General features: G+C 52.0%; 1 protein-coding gene and 1 long non-coding RNA gene across 2 annotated transcripts in view; both read right to left on the bottom strand.

The window, feature by feature from the left end:
* The window catches only part of OXSR1 (oxidative stress responsive kinase 1), an 87,270-nt gene extending 80,318 nt beyond the window's left edge, over window positions 1-6,952 (bottom strand). Inside the window, exon 1 of the mRNA XM_035554272.2 lies at window positions 6,724-6,952. Coding sequence (XP_035410165.1) covers window positions 6,724-6,793 — 70 coding nt within the window. The 5' untranslated portion in view covers window positions 6,794-6,952. The remainder of the gene's footprint in view (window positions 1-6,723) is intronic.
* Window positions 6,953-9,629: 2,677 nt separating this feature from the next.
* On the bottom strand, window positions 9,630-12,540 carry LOC118251777 (uncharacterized). Its single transcript, XR_004779935.2, has 3 exons — window positions 12,339-12,540; window positions 11,386-11,551; window positions 9,630-10,173 (listed from the first exon to the last, which is right to left on the bottom strand). It is a non-coding gene; the product is annotated as an uncharacterized LOC118251777 (long non-coding RNA).
* Window positions 12,541-16,127: the final 3,587 nt, after the last annotated feature.

Raw genomic sequence — 16,127 nt, 5'->3', positions numbered from 1 at the left:
CTGCATTTCACTCACAGATGGGATTTGTGAGGCTTTTACGGCTTGCCGAAGACAGCCGTCCCCTGCAGACTCCTGAGCGTGCAGAACTGAAGAGGTCTACGAAAGCCTCGCAAGGCGAATTAGACCCTGGTTTGGCAGAGGTCGATGCATAACCAAGTTTTTTTTTCTCAGTGTGGAATTTCTCTTGCTTGCACACACACACAAAAAAAAATGCTAAGCAAAGAAGTCTGCGTGCGGTGACTCACATCAGGAAACAATGATCTTCGAGAACCTTGGGGAGTGGTGAAAGAAACGGCTCGAAAAAAATGTTGCTGGATGTTGTAGCTATTGTGTACGGGGGAAAACAAATAGAGGATCCTTCCAGTTTACGCTTCGGATCACCACAGATCCCCACCTGCTTGAATTATCTGGTTAGAAACAAGGGATACTCAGCCTGGGATGCCTGACCCAAGAACCCCATCGGCAGTGTTTGAAGGCAGAGGATGGACACAGACATCCCAACAGAGCAAACCTGCAGCTGAGCGAATCCCACACCCGCGTCGGTCTCTTCGTTTGTGTGTGAGAAATGCTGAAACCACACCACTGACCACGTCTGGCACCTGTAACCCTATGAACTTCAGCCATATTTATATTATTTGGCACACTGATTTTATGTTACTCACACCAGACAGGTTTGAGTTTGTTGTTTCGCAGGCTCCCTTCACCAGCATACGCTTACTTTTGCCTACTAGGGGTGCCACATCTCTCCCACTGAAGGGTGACCCCATAAAGACCCCGCAGCGCCCGGCTGGGACCCGGCTCTGCCTCCAGGACTTCCCGTGACTCCAGGCAAGATGCTCGGGGCTCCGTTTGCCAGAAACGTCCCATCTGCGCTCCTCGAGGTGAAGGCCCGGGAAGCCAGGCCCCGTCGCCGCACCTCCGCTCGGCAGGGAGCGCAGGACGACAGGCGAAACTCTTCTGGAAAGCGCCAGGACCCTGATATTTCGGGGATTTTGCAACGCCGGATTCCAGGGCTCCGCAGCTATTCTTCTACACCCACAGAGCTCTCAAGTCTGTCTCTCCCGATTAAGAAAGTTCAGTGACGCCCAGCTTACGAGCGCCCCGTTCGCATGTCCGCAGCTGAATTTACTGCCGCGGAGATTTACGACGGACAGCGTCCATTTGAAGGGAAACCTTCCAAGATAATTTGACCAAAACGCAGCGGTTTTTTCTTTTAAGTAATTTGCTAACACCGTTAGCAACCAGCGCCGCTGCCCGTCATTTTAAAACGGCTCCAAGCTTCGGGTAAAACGATTCCATCTCCAGCCACCGGCTTGGTGGGCAAGCTGCTAACGCCCCCCAATAAAATAGCCGGGGCCGAGGTGAAAGAGCCAGGAGGCCTGGGAAGAGCTGCTCCGCTCCGAGGGCGCAAGCGGCAGAAGGAAGAAGCCCCCAGGGCAGGGTTTTGTCAGCCTGGGCACCCCCCAGGTGTGCTCAGCACCCCAGCGCTGCCAGGTTTGCCAGCTCTAACCGAGGTATTTGGATTAAGGCGAAGCTGTTTAAATGCTTTTCCTGAGGAGCTCGGGCGCTGAACGTCAGTCGGCGCTGGAAGCAGCTGCCGTACAGAAAGCAGCCCCGGGGAAGTGTGAACTGCTTCCACGTGTAACACCTCGTATGGGTTTTGGTTTTTTTTTTTCCCCCTTAATGCCGCAGAATAGCTGAGAGCAGCGGGATCTGTCTCCGCCCTCCCCTCCGCTCAGCGGGGAAGGCTGCCACGCTGCTCCTCTAATAACCACGTACTCCTTCCAGGCAGCCTCCTGCACCGACGCTCGTCTTTTTTGTGGCCTCAATCTGCTTCCCCGGGGCGTTGGATCCTCCGTCGGATCCGGGGGCGCACAGCAGAGGCACCACGCAGGGGGTACGCACGCAGCAGAGGCGCCGCCTGCTTTCGCTTCCCAGGGGAATGACGCAGCTCGGCCCCGCCGGTATCAAAGGTCTTGAAGGAAAGAGAGGTGCCAAGGAGCGGAGGGAAGGCAGTGGGGATGCAGGAGAAACCCGCCTACTGAGTCACCCGGGAACGGGCAGGAAGATGCACTCAGCCATGCCCAAGGAGCTGAGGAAGCCCAAATCATCCACGTCGGTGCCCGAGCAGACCAAGTGCCACGAGGGGCTGCTAGCAAGCCAGTTACTTATTCCCAAGCAGAGCTGCGTCCGCCCAGGATTAATTTTATGCCGGCTTTACCATAACGCGGAACGAGAAAAAGGCTTCTCCACCAGCTTTACGTGGAACAAGCTGACGGCGAGCACACAGAGCCAGCATTTCGGTGCCTTCACCCGCCTGAACGCTGGGAACGTGCCGCAGGAACCCATTTGTCTGGCCGGGCTCGGGGGGAGGAGTGGGAATCCACGAGGAAACGCTAAACCAAAACGTATGGCACCAAGACCGAAGCCTGAATGCTCGATTTAGTTTCCAGGCAGTTGTATTTCACAGAGCGCACCGCGTTTTCTTGAACGGGTGTAAAACAGGCGTAGGGAACTGGCTGCAGCTGGCACGGAGGACTCGTGGGTAAATCAGCACCAGGCTTCAAAACAGAAACCTAAAAAGTTATCCCTGGGCTAGTATCTCCCATTTCGCCCCCGTCTGACCATACCGGGGCTTCAGCTGTACCTGGGGAGTACTTCCAGGCTGCTCTGCCTTCAGAGGCCGTGCGTTCACTATGCGAGATAACTCCCGAGCACAGGGTGAGCACAGGTACGCTGATAAGCTCGCCGCTTCCCCAAATTTTAGCTCTCAAGTTCCTACATACCTGTAAAAGAAAACCGCTCCCACGCGGGCGTACGTGCGCTCACGTGTACGGCTCGGGGAAATCACGGCTGGAAAACTACCCGTTAAATTGCAGAAGAGCACGGCGTTCACGGACAAAACCCAACTCTCAACCACAGTCATTAAAAAAAGAAAAAAAAGCTGATCGTTTAGTGAGCCTTCGCTTCCATTTTCAGTGTCGGCTTGATTTCTGAGGGGAGAAGCAACTCCCACCGCATCTGCTCGCCCAGCCTGCGTCGTCCTCACGACTGCGAAGGAATCTGTCGGGGGAGAAAGGGCACAGGAACGGAGCAAGGGAGAATTCCCAGCGCTCGTTTATCTCCTGCTTCTGGCGCAGCCTGTTCGTGGCAGAGGATGCTCCTAAATCAAGTGGCCCCAGCCAGCACGGCTCTCACCTTCCCGAAAAAAGCAGCAAAACGAGAATGACCCAGTTCCAACCCACTCCAGCGCTTCCAGCAGGAGCTGGGACACGAGGGAACCACGTGCGCGCGTCTCGGAGCGGCACACGCAGCATGAGGTCTGCTTATTTATCTTTTTTTTTTTTTCCAACCTTCGAAACGAGGATTGCCGTCGTTTGTATGCGGGTCACACTCTGAAGACCACCTTCACAACCACCCAGACGGGCTGCGTGTTTTGTGTTTTTTTTTTTTTCAAGAGGAAAATTCAGCCATCTCCAGGGCCGGCACTCATCCGCCGACCGTGCGTACGTCCCACGGAAAAGCTCCACAACTTCTCCTCTCCACCCACCTCCCTTCCAGCCTTTTTGGAAGCCGAAGTCTGGCTCCGATCCCGCGCACGGCTCCTTCGTTCAGCGTAACGTAAGGGATTTAAGCCTCAGGAGGCGACTCGGCAGTAGCTCCCCACCGCTAACCGGGCGTAATAAACGCAGGCGTTAATCCATACCTTTATAACGGCGTGAGTCACCTCCGCTGCTGAGTAATAAGGTGGTTTTTTTTTTCCCCTGTTGGTATTAGCCCGAATGAGGAGGGCAGTTTTACAGGAGAAGTTCTCTCTGCAGCTAGAAAACGTGCTCTTTTATGCCCGCACTGGAACAGCGCGGAGCCCTCCACGCCAAAGGAAAGCCACGCGGTGCTATCTGCAGGCAAAGCCAGCCCAAATTAAGGACTTTGGCTGCACGTGGATCGCCCTTTTTCTGAGGTGGGAAAATGCCTGAGCTGGTAACCCACCGAACGGCGGGCTCTCAGCTTAGAGAGAGACCTTTTCCATCGGGAAGCAAGTGAAATCCTTTAAAAGCACCGGTGCAAGGTTCATCCCTTCCCACACCGGGTCCTCTCTTTGTTCCCTGCCGAAAAGGGCTTTTACGGCTCTGCACGAGTCAAGAGAGCTCAGAACCCCCCCCCCCCCCCCGAGGCTTCCAGGAGACGCGGAGCAGCCCAGCTCGGTTAACCCGGTGACATTTTGTCCCACAAATCATATACGTGCTAGGAAACTTGCGTCACCTCTCCATCCAGGCCGCTGGCAGGCACGGCGATGTTTGACGAGAGTAAAGTGGGGGGGGGGGGAGGGGAGAGGGCGGGGATGGCGAAGTTAAAAAGAGAAACCATATGTTTGCAATCCACACGGCGCGGTGCGCGCTGCGGCGTGCCAACGCGAGCCTTCAATGAGCAGATGACATCCAGAAACTCGCCTCGCAGGACAGGGGAAGGAACGAAAGGCCGCCTGCCCGGCTGCCGCCCAAGTTCGGGGAGCGACCGCGGGGCTGCGACAGCTACGTCCCCCTCCCGAGGATTTGGGGCTGGGGGACGTATGGTTTTGGGCTGGGGGCTGTGCGTTTTGGGGCTGGATACGCGTTTTTGGGCCGTAGGATGTGCCTCTCCTGCAGCAAGTTCTCCTAAGAGCAGAAGGACGTTTGCACCCCCTTTGTTCCCACCCCGCTCCGCTCCCTGGCTACGAAGAGGCAGCTCAGCTCGCCCAGCCTTGCACGCTGAACCCCAAATCCCCTCTTCGGTGCTACCAGAGCGCCCCTTCATGCCATTTGGATGCATCCTACACGCAGGGAACGGTCCCTTTCCCGGGGATCTCGGAGCCCGGTGCTGTATTGCCCCCCTCCTGCTGCTCCAGGGGGCTGAGCATCGTCATCCCCAGGGCGCGTCTGGTTTCCCAAAGGGCTGATCGCACCTCCCTCTACAGGGGGTCGAACCCTTCCTAAACCTCGCTGCTCCCACCGAGCAAAGGGAGAGGACAAAGCCCGGCCCCAGGGAGCAACAGGGACTTCCAGAAGGATTTCCCCCCTACCCCCCAAATAGCTTCAGTTCCTTCCTACTTTTAAACAATGCCAAGAATTTAATCTCGTAAAGCAGCATTTTCCCCAAACTCTCCCACCCTCGCTAACAGAAACGAGGCTCCCCGTTCGGCAGGGATGCGAGGCCTGGGCACGACACCACCACATCATTTATGAACTCCAAATAAAAGCAACTCCACAAAAGCCTACGCTAAAAATTAACCCTCTTTCCTACAAGCCCTCGGCCGGGAGCCTGCCCTGCCACCTCCTGCTTTATTTCCTGCCCCGGGAGAGTGACAGGAGAGGCACTGACCTCACGCTCACCTGTGGCACCACCTCGGCCGGGTCACATCCTGGCCCTAAAGCGGCTTATCCCTCAAACAAACCCCCCGACGAAATGGTTGGGGCAGGCAATAAATCGGTACGGCGGGGGGCCTCGGGTAAGCGCGCAGTCTGGTGTGAAAGGAGAGTGGGGGGGGGGAAATCATTTAACGGAGACCAAGGGCTGGGGCCTCGAGCCGAGAGGACAATGAATGAAAATCCACAGCGGCAGCAAAAGGCCGGGATAAGAGGCTGGATGGCGGCGCCGCAAAAAATCCCGCGTCCCCCCATGGGACCGAAGCTCCGAAGAGGCCAGGGGCTGCATGGGGAGGAGGCGCCCCCCAAAACGAATGGGGGCTGCTCGGGGAGAGACGTGGGGTTTCCTTCCAAGGCGCCCTCAGGCCCGACGTGGGCAGGAGACGGAGGGGTGAGGGAGCACCCCCCCTTTGCACCAACCCCTAAAGAAGGGGGGCACAGGATGGTCTTGGTGCCCCCAAAGGAGGGCAGTGAGCCCCCAGGGGCACCCCTGACCCCCAACCCACCCCATATCTCTGCAGCAGGGGGCTGACCCACAGCCCCCCTGTGATGCACGAGGAGTGGAGTGCAGACCCCCCCCCCCCAAACCCCTCCTCCCTTTGCAAGGAGGGGCAGACCCCCCTACAAGACACCTCCCTCCCAGCAGGGGGACACCCTCAAAAAGAAAAAGGCTTCCCAGACACCCCTCCAACACCCATCCCGCAGAAATAGGGGAGGCAATCCCCCCTCATCCTCCCCAAAGTAGGGGGGGCAGCTCCCCCTCACCCTCCCCAAAAACTGGGGGAGGGGGTAACTCCTCCTCACACACACACCCCCAAAATTAGAGAAAGGGCGCAGCTCCCCCCTTACACCACCCCAAAAAACAGGGGAAGGGGGGCGGCTCCCCCTCACACACCCCCAAAATTTAGGGGAAAGGAGCAACTCTCCCTCACACCACCCCCAAAAATTAGGGGAAGGGGGCAGCCCCCCGTCACCCCCCAAAAAAAAATTAGGGGAAGGGGGCAGCTCCCTCTTATAACCCCCTCAGAAATATGGGGGGGGGGGCAGCTCCCCCCCCACACACACACCCCAAAAATTGGGGGCAGCTCCCCTCACCCCAAAACAGGGAGGAATCTCCCCCCCCCAAAAAAAAAACCACGGGGGGCACCTTCCCACCCCTCGGCGCGGCGCTGAGAGGAAAGCACAACGCCCCCCACACCCCACAGCGACACGCGGGGACCCCACAGCCCCCCCCCCCCCCCCCCCCAGCCACGGGGGGGCTCCCACCCCCCAAATTTCGTGGGTGCCCCCCCAAATCCCTCGCGTTCCCCCCAGTCCTCACCGATGACCTCCTGCAGCTCGTAGTCATCCTTGTTGATGGACCAGGGCAGCGCGCTGGGCTCCTCCGCCATGGCTGCGGCCCCTGAGGGCTGAGGGGACCCCTGAGGTACCGGGGGACCCCTGAGGAGCGGGCGCGGCCCCGAGCCCGGCCCCGCCGCCGCCTCCCGTTACCGCCGGCCAAACTTTGCCTGCTCCCTCCACCTGCCCATGCCCAGAGCGCCCTGACGTCACCCGCCGCCACGTTCGCCCGCCGGAGCGGGGCGGCGTCGGCGCCATCTTGAGCGCGGCGCTTTTCCCCCCCCCTCCCCTCCTTTCGGTTAATCCAGAATAAAAAAGGGAGCCGCCGCGGTTCGCTTCGCCGGTGTCATTTCGGAGATAGACGTCGCATGGAAAGACCTGGGGGAGAAAGTGGTAGTAAGGTGTGGTAAAGACATGGAAAGGAAGGGTGGGGATGCCACACACAAGATGGCGGCCACTCGCATCCTCCCCCCTCCCTCAGAGAACAGGCGGGAGGATCGTCGTGCTTAAATCGGACTTCAAGCAGCGATTGGCTGCTGGCCGCTGAACCCGCGGTTTCTATTGGTGGAGGGGGTTGTCAATCGTGTCTCGTCCTTCTGCAGGGTCCTTGCGCCCGTGGGGCCTTCGGGTGGCTGGGGGCTGCCCTGAGGGGAGGCAGCCCTGGGCAGGCCTCAGGGTGGGCTCTGCCGTGGGTGCCCTGGATACCCTCTGTGTTTGGGTGACAGAAACCCTCCAGGTAGGGGGGCACACATTGCTTATCCACCTTCACGCAATCCTAGAATCATTAAGGCAGGAAAAGCCCTTCAAGCTCATCTGGTCCAACCATCCCCCTACCACCAATGTCACCACTAAACCATGTCCCTAAGCACCACGTCCAACCTCTCCTTGAACACCCCCAGGGACAGTGATGCCACCACCTCCCTGGGCAACCCGGCCCAATGCCTGACTGCTCTTTCTGAGGAGAAATGTCTCCTCATTTCCTACCTGAACTTCCCCTGGCGCAACTTGAGGCCATTCCCTCTGGTCCTGTCACCAGTTACCTGTGAGAAGAGGCCGACCCCCAGCTCCCCACAGCTTCCTTTCAGGTAGCTATAGAGAGCAATGAGGTCTTCCCTGAGCCTCCTCTTCCCCAGACCAAACACCCCCAGTGCCCTCAGCCGCTCCTCACAGGACTTGTGTCCCAGGCCCTTCACCAGCCTCGTAGCCCTTCTCTGGACACACTCCTGGGCCTCGATGTCCTTCTGGTCTTGAGGGGCCCAAAGCTGAACACAGGATACCAAATAAATGCCAGTTTTTGGTGACCTGCGTGTGTTGTGCATGAAAAGCGATGGCACTGCCCTGCCTGGGCTTGGTCTGGGAGCAGAGGGACATGTCAGCCCTGAGGCCCAGCTGGCTGCATGCAGCAGGCCCCACGGCATCGCCCACCTCCATTTCATCCCCACCCTGGCTTTGGGATCCACATTCCTCACTTAAAAATAGGGCCGGGGGTATGAAGGGGTCAGGAGGTCTGGTTTTCCCCTCCCCATCTCCAAAGTCATGCAATTCTAAGGTTTCCCGCTGCCAGGTGTTTCTACAGGCTCCACTGAATTTCAATATTCGGTGATAAATCCATCCCCCTTGCCTTGTAGTTGATGGCTCAAAAGTCTGTAGCTGAAGCACTGGAGATCTGGATACATGCAGTGTTAAAAAAAAAAAAAAAAAAAGAATGAGGAATATGGGACTAACTGGTACCAAGAACCCACATAGGCCACTGTCTACATATCTAGGTTTAAAATGTTTACAGTTTGGTGATTTATTCTTTACTGACATAAAGCAGATAAAAAACTGCATCTCTTGCTATTGCCAGGCATAGTAATATTCATCAGGAGAATCTGGCAAGATTTGGGATTTCTGTGTCAGGTTTCATTGTTCTTTGCCAGTCACTGTTCTTATAGCTTGACAGGAGATGCTACTGTGAGGCAAAGAACATCAGTTACACATATTTTTAGCTTATTAGGACAAATTCCTGAGATGCCTCTGATGAACCAGGCTTTGTAGAGGGCCATAGCACCCTGCCAAATGCATGGTGTGACTCCAGTATTTTCACTTGTGCAACCTAACACAGGACAACATCTCCTTCTTTCTAGTCTTTTTCTGTCCTACAGATGCAAGAGGCCAACAGGCCCATCTTGGCGCAGTTTACAGACACTGAACAAAGATGGTCTCTGTCCATAAGGCAGAGCTTTCAACTTAAAAGCTGTTCGTTTTTCCTACTTGTCTGCATTAAACATGCCTCTGCCAAGCAATATTGCGTATTTGCTAAATATGCTTTAATTACTGCTTGGAACTGTCTCTCTGATCTTTTAACTATGTTATAAAAGCAGTTTTTGTAGCAATTAAAAGTAGGTTTTACCCCAGAGCATGCGCTCAGGTGGCCAGTGTCATGTTTCTGATAGTAACAGCATGTTAAAAAAGGATTTGAGCCAGGCATCAGCAACAAAAGAAGACAGAGGCCCTGATCCTGAAAGTATTTAAGCGCGTGCTTTAAGCCTTTCTAACCACAGTGATACATACGCCTAATTTTACCACAGTGTTTATTTAGAGTCAGAATCATATTTTGAATTCTCTTGGTTTAGGTAGAAGAATCACCGCCTGAAGGCAGCGCTAGAGCTCCTATTGAATTAGATCAATGGGACAGGATTAGGCCCGCAATGAACCCCGTTCTTTATGAATTAGCACGGGCTTTGATCAAAATTAAAATCTGAAATGTGAACTGACAAGACCACCAGTGGCCACTTGAACATATACAAGTGAATGGGGTATTTTCACTTTTCAGGTCTGCAGTGAAATACACACGTCTATATATTTAAACCAAAATCTCTCATTCCTGTAAAATCTGGATCCCACAGATTTTGTAATATTTTTTAAATGACCATTTAATGAATTTTTAAATGAACATTTTGGATCCCTCAAAAGTCAGACGTTGCTGTTGCATTCATTCACTCATTCGTTCGTTCATTCAGCGAGTTGTTTCAATAGCAGTCTGATGAAGGATGAAAAAAGGGAGCTGTCTTCCACGAAGATCTTAATCCTTAGCCCACTTCACACCTTCAAGCAGCACCTTCTCCTGTTTCACCATTAACATTCTGCTCATCCTACTTTTCCTGATTTGCTGTATTTTGTCTGTCTCGTGTAGGTTGTAAGCTCTTCAGGGCAGAGGAAACGTCTCTATTTATAAAGCAGCCTGTGAAGTGGTGCTGCTGAATCAAGTGGTTTGTTGTAATAACAAGACATTTTAGTAGAAATCTGAAGTGGAAAAACAGTTTCCTGTGTATCCACCTCCAGGCTTTAGGAGAGACCGAGAAGTGGAAAAACTCCGGACTTCTTTCAGGTAGGAAGGCTGCAGGCCAAGGGAAGCTCTCACACTTGGGTTTCCCGTACTTTTTGAGTGAAACTAAAATAAAACATCGCAACGATTAGAGCGGGCAGTCCCCACCTCCCATTGATTCTGCAGCTCAAAAAGACTTTCTTCTGACACCCGGGGCACATGTTCCTCATCGACATGCCCTGAGCCTCTGGAGGTAGCGAGAACAGGCAGGCACACACACGCATGCACCAAATGCTCTCATTCTCGTAAGGCACATGGTTTCCTGCCTTTGTGAGCCAATGACTTATTGTTTCAATGAAACTTACTGGCACTACCCAGCCCTTTGCCTTTTTTTTCCATTCAGGTAATATTGGCTATCATAAAAGTGATGTTTAATGGATAGAGTGGTGGTTCTAACATTCAGTGCACAGAAGTTACTGCCTTTAGTACCTGTAAAATCTGCGATGGTTGGTAATACATTTTATCATCGTCATAAGTGCAACCATAAATAAACTTCATTTACACTTGGATTATAGAAAACGAGTCTGAACTCGTTCGCTTATCAAGGCATTGCAGATTTCATCTTACTATTCATGCAGCCTCTCAAATAGCTTCTTTGCTTCTTGGTACAGCTGAACTTGAAGCCGCTCTTTCAGAACAGTCATGCAGAGGCATTTAGTGTCACAGTTCAGTAGTGTTTTGGGCCACGGCATTTACTGCCACATTTCTAGTTAAAAGCTTTTTAAGGCACCATAAACCGCTGTTTGTAAGTGACTGTGCATTAGCTACCACGATTCCTACAAACAATAGCAGTTAATGTGCTTATTGAACTGCTTGGTACGGGCACGGGTTACTAAAGCAAGAGGAAGCCCAACAATGCCTGTATTATTGCATTCACAATAGCACAAGTGTGCATCTGCAAGCAGAATGCCTGACCTTGTTTCCCTGCAAAATTTGCCTGCTATTCTCTCTTCGTGGAAATACTTTCAGGTTTATTGAAGGAATCTTCCTCATTAAATAGCAGCTGGTTATTTAATAAAGAACGAGGTAGCAAAGGCAGGCGTGCACATTGTCTCCAGGTATTTTTCATGGCGTTTTTGCCCAGGACCGTGCAGTGGAGTAAGGAGGAGTGGTTTAAAACCCTCTGATTGGAGAAAGTCTTTAATAGTAGTTGTTTTCAAAACATGAGCCCAGTGCCAGTCTAAACCACACCGACAGGTTTTCGTAAATGGTCCCGGGTAGCACCAGGCACCTCCGCCCCACCATTCACTGCCGGTGAGCTAAGGCATTCAAACTCACCTCTGAGGTCACTTTGAAGTCAAGTAGCTGAAGGCCCGGTTCTAACAGGTGGATTCTGGTTCTTACAGCGTGTGCACTGAAACCAAATTTCGCTCTGCAAACACACTCCTTATCCTATCCCACTGCCTCTCAGCAGAAACGCTGCACCGTTCTCTCACTTCCTCCACTGAAAGATCCCCAGATTTTAAGCATTAGGAAACAAGCAAAGAGCTTATGAACAAGACAGTTTTTTTCTCCTTACTCTTTTTTCAACGTTTATGCTTTTTTTAAGTGTACAAATTGCAAGTCAATTAACCTTCTAACAAATTATAGCTTTGCTGTCTCCTTTAAATCTAATATAAAATTGATGCTAGGTTTAAGAAATAATTATGACAAGATCTTGTTACCACATACCTGAACCACAGTTTAATAATCAGTTCTTGCCCTGTTCTGGCTTACAGCAATGCTGTGTCTTTAAAGAAGCTGATGAAAGACATTTCTCTTGCTCGTACTTCCTTAAACCCCAGGAATCTAGTTGTCTCTTTGGAACAGCTTATCGGGACAGAATGGTTTTCCCACTGGCCTTTTCTGTGGAGGCTAAATCAGAAAGCATTTGCTAAACAGCTGAGCAGGACAGCGGGAATAAGAATGTGTTTTAGAGCTTTTCTCTTCTTCATTAAAAGTGCAGCATAAGTCTGATGCAAGCATCCAAACCCTGCTGCACAAGCGGGTACACCTGGACGGACTCCTCTTTTGTAGGATATGAAGAGAGGCCAAAGATTGTTGGCTCTGTTACGTCAAGCATTGTGGGTGTGCCTCTATTTAAGACCATTTCAGACATTTTATTATTCAGCAAAACTCTTCTATAAAAATACAGATAAAACTCCTAACAGAAATCAGCTTAATAATGCCAGATCGCCTCCTTGCCGCTTGCTGTTGCAGCAAAGAAGTCCTGAGTGTCCCTGGGTACTCACATCGTATCTTGAGGGCTGGTCGTGGCAGGACTGAACAAAGAAAGCAGTCTCTGGGGAGAGACACTGCTGCTTTCAGGTGATACTGTATGGATATTCTGGCAGCTGGGAGTGCCCAGGCCAAATCTGCCCCATTTACAGCTGGCAAACTTTGAAGAAATAAAATAAAACATCTTTTGTGACGTTACAAGGAAGCAAGATGAATTCACTTTAAAAGGCAGTGAGAAGAGAAACCCTAGAAATAGAAAAGATAGGGCTGAATAAGATTTCGTTTATTTTTTGCCATCTGGGAATGAGAAGTGTAAGGGAATATTGTTCTTACCCTTATAAATGGATGATATCTTCTTGAATCCAGCTACGCCGAGGCCAAGCAAGGTTAGTGGTTCACATTAACAGATTCTAATGACATGAGTTTACAATAATAGTTTAATAGTTCAGTGTAACAGTGACTCATTGCTTATTACTATGTTGATAGGAATGTAAAGAGATCTCATTTGAAAAAAAAAAAATCTGTTTGGATAGTTCACATCCTTTCCTCCCTACTCATGAATTCCTATGTCACTGACTGCGGGCTGCCAAAAATAGGATGGCTTTTTGTGTATCTAAAGTCAAGGAAAACCTAGAATCAGGGAGACAGTAGGAGGATCCCACTCTCCTTACAAACAGAGCCTTCAGGAAACATTTATAGTGAAAGCTCTCTGAGAGCGCAGGAGATAGGAACTATCTAAGTAAAAGAAGGTATTTTGCAGGAAGAAGAAGAGTTAAAGAATGCCACCAGCTCTCTACTTTGATATTTTGCATCATGGGGATGTGAAGATTCATCTCCCCATCAGACATAGGCTCAACCTGTACTTTTGTCTTAGAGAAACTGCTCCATTTCAGCAGCAGGAGAGGAAGTTTCAGGGAACAACTCAGGAGAAGCCCTGTGGACTGACAAGGAGCCAGAGAAGAGCCAGAAGCGTCATGTCATCTAAAATCCGAGGCCGTTTTGCAGTTGCATGCTCTTGCTGAGGTCTGTTTGGATCCCCGAGAATCTGGGAGTTGACGCCTTGAGCATCTTGATGTCTCGGTAGTGAGGAAAGCACTCAAACCTCCCCAGAGAACAGAGAAATGGAGAAGGAGGCTCAGTAGGAGTCCTTTCATTTGCAGTCACCTGAAGCCGTACAAATCGTTTAAGTAGGAGAAGGGAACTGGGGAGGCACGAGCAACATATCTGTGAGTTAAATGCACTACCGTCACCACCCCTTTGGAAAAAAAAAAACCCGCATGGCACCTCAGAAACAAACTGCTGAAGTGTGAAATCAGGCGGCAGGGAAAGCTGTCATAGAGGATCAGAAATTGATTTAATAGAAAAAAATCGACTGCTGCATAATTTGTGCAGATTGCTAGGAGAGAGAGAGGGAGATCCACGGCTCCTGAGGGTTTAACTGCGCGCACCGTCTGGCGAGAGGTGCAGAAAGCAAGATTTCCTAGCCAGCAATTCTACGTGTGCTGAATGCTTCCTCTTCAATACCCAACAATTAAAATCGATGACAAGATGCTAGGTAACAAAAGAAAATGACTGATCAATATGCATGTCTTGGAGCTGAAGAAAAAGCCGCCTGCCAAGAGCAGCATGCTGATGAGGCGAGATTTCTGAGAGCTCAGAGAGGAGATCTTAAAAGCTTCCATTCCCAGCACTCGATAAAACAATGCAGCTAACCAGATGCCAGACACAGTGCTAGGAGAGGTTAAGTCACCAAGGAGGCTAAAGAATAACTGTTAGGAAAAACAGGGGATATTCATTTTTAGAGGAAATAGCTTTGGAGTGAAAGCCATGATATTTCTCTTCTTTGCCTTTCTTTCGAAAGATCTCAAAAGCCCGTTAATGATACTGAAAAATTATGTTTTTTTAATACCCGTGTGAGGTTTTCAAGATGCTGACACACTGACATTTTAAGGCCAATGTCCATTTTAGTCCTCAAATTTCCAGCAGATTTCCGAAAATGTTGCCCTAAAGCAGCCCTCATTGTTCACCGTGGCTCGGGCAGGACGGGGACCAGCACGTGGATTTTCAGGTTCATTTACCCACTTTTCCCATCTTAATGTCACTTTTTGTTTCCGAGGCGACGGATCACGGGCTGGCACACAAGCAGTTAAACACCTCAGGACTTGCGGCTCCGAAATCCGTTCTGCTGACACCAACAGAAGGCGAGCATAGCTGCAGATCGGAGCCAGAAAAACGCTGCAAAAAAGGTTTGTGAGAGTTCACTTTGTCGTAACGCCCACGTAGGCCTGAACACGTTTCCTCCGAGTCCATACTTTTCACCCTAAGGGGTGGATAAAGACCCGTTTTATCACCTCGGGGGGTTGATTTCGTCAACAAACCCCATTGGGTTCATACCATGGAGCCCTCACGTTCTTACTGGGGGTTCTTCTCCCCCGGGTCCTGCACCTCCTGGCCTGTCGGCCCCTCTGCTCTCGGCGCAGGTGAAACAAGCAGCTGGCCGCCGTACGGGTCAGCAAAACCCACTGACCTTTTCCCCCGCAGGCTGGCACCCGGCCTGGCACATTCCTTTTCTCTTCCTTCACGTGACTGCACGGTCGGGCTGGGAGCAGAACGAAATCTGTCCGGTCTGGGCCAGTCTGCGCGCTTGGCAGTCGAGGAAACCCTGGCACGTTTCTCCCAGCGCTTCCGTGCTCCCTGCCACCCGCCACCCGCGTCCTCGCCCCCCAGGTCTGCCGGGAAGGGGAGGTTTGAAAGGGCAGCACGGCGCGGTCCTGCTGCCCTCAAAAGCAGCCCTGGACGTGGCACGCGGCTGTCCCCGCTCCACCACCAAAACCCAGTTAACATAGGAACCGGGGGGAACGGGATTTGAAGCCCCTCCGCTGGCTGCCAGGCAGGAGGAGCACCAGCCGTGGCTGGTGGGACGTTCGTGCTCTGAACCCGGGGGTTTATCCCGTGCAACACAGGGCGTAATCATGTCCACAACTTGTGCACCACGAGGGGCATGTGTGCAAACCATCTCGTCCAGCTCAGCTGCAATAAAATGTGTCCGGGGGGCAGGGACAGCCCAAGCCCCAGCTCCATGGGCAGGAGCAGGATTTGGGAACGGCGCCTTGCTGAGGTGGGCTCTGCAAGAGGAACAGCGAATGCGGTGTTTGTAGATGAGACTTCACAACCGCTCAACGCTTCACTACGGGTTCAATCGTTTAAAGAATTACCGAGCAGCTCCGGAATGGCTACAACAATATTCTTCCTCCTCCTGCCTGCAGATTTTGCTTCAAAATAAACAAATGGCTGGGCAGGGCGTGATAGCGCTTATCAGGACATTCAGCCAGGTTCAAAGTCATCTCAAAGTCCTGCTGAGCATCAGCCGAACCACGAGCAGTTGCCCAGGAGTATTTGTACACAGCAAACGCCTAGATGTCTAGGAAAACCCGATAGGTCTGACTGAGGTGCTTCAACTCGATGAGCGTGCTTTCCAGCAGCGCGAGCCTCGTGGGGTTTGTTTCTTTTCGGTGCCTTGTTCAAATCCGTTTCCAGGATGATCAAACATTTTCCCAGCCATTTCCTTGTGTGTTTTCGGCCCTGTGCTAATTTGCTGCCAGTAAATGTGCCCTCCGGACCAAGCAGTGCCTCTCGTGACAGAAGAGGAGTTGCTCCATCGGGGCAATGCTTTAGCCACCACCCTCCATCCCAAAGCTCAGAGCATTTTGGACAAGCTACCGAACATCACCAGGTAAATGCTGTCCTCCAGAAAACAAGGGGATGGTGCCGACATTCCTGCATCAGAGCTGCGAAAGGGAATG

The sequence above is a fragment of the Cygnus atratus genome, chromosome 2, assembly GCF_013377495.2.
Source record: "Cygnus atratus isolate AKBS03 ecotype Queensland, Australia chromosome 2, CAtr_DNAZoo_HiC_assembly, whole genome shotgun sequence".
NCBI lineage: Eukaryota > Metazoa > Chordata > Aves > Anseriformes > Anatidae > Cygnus > Cygnus atratus.
This window is presented reverse-complemented; position numbering and strand designations above follow the sequence as displayed.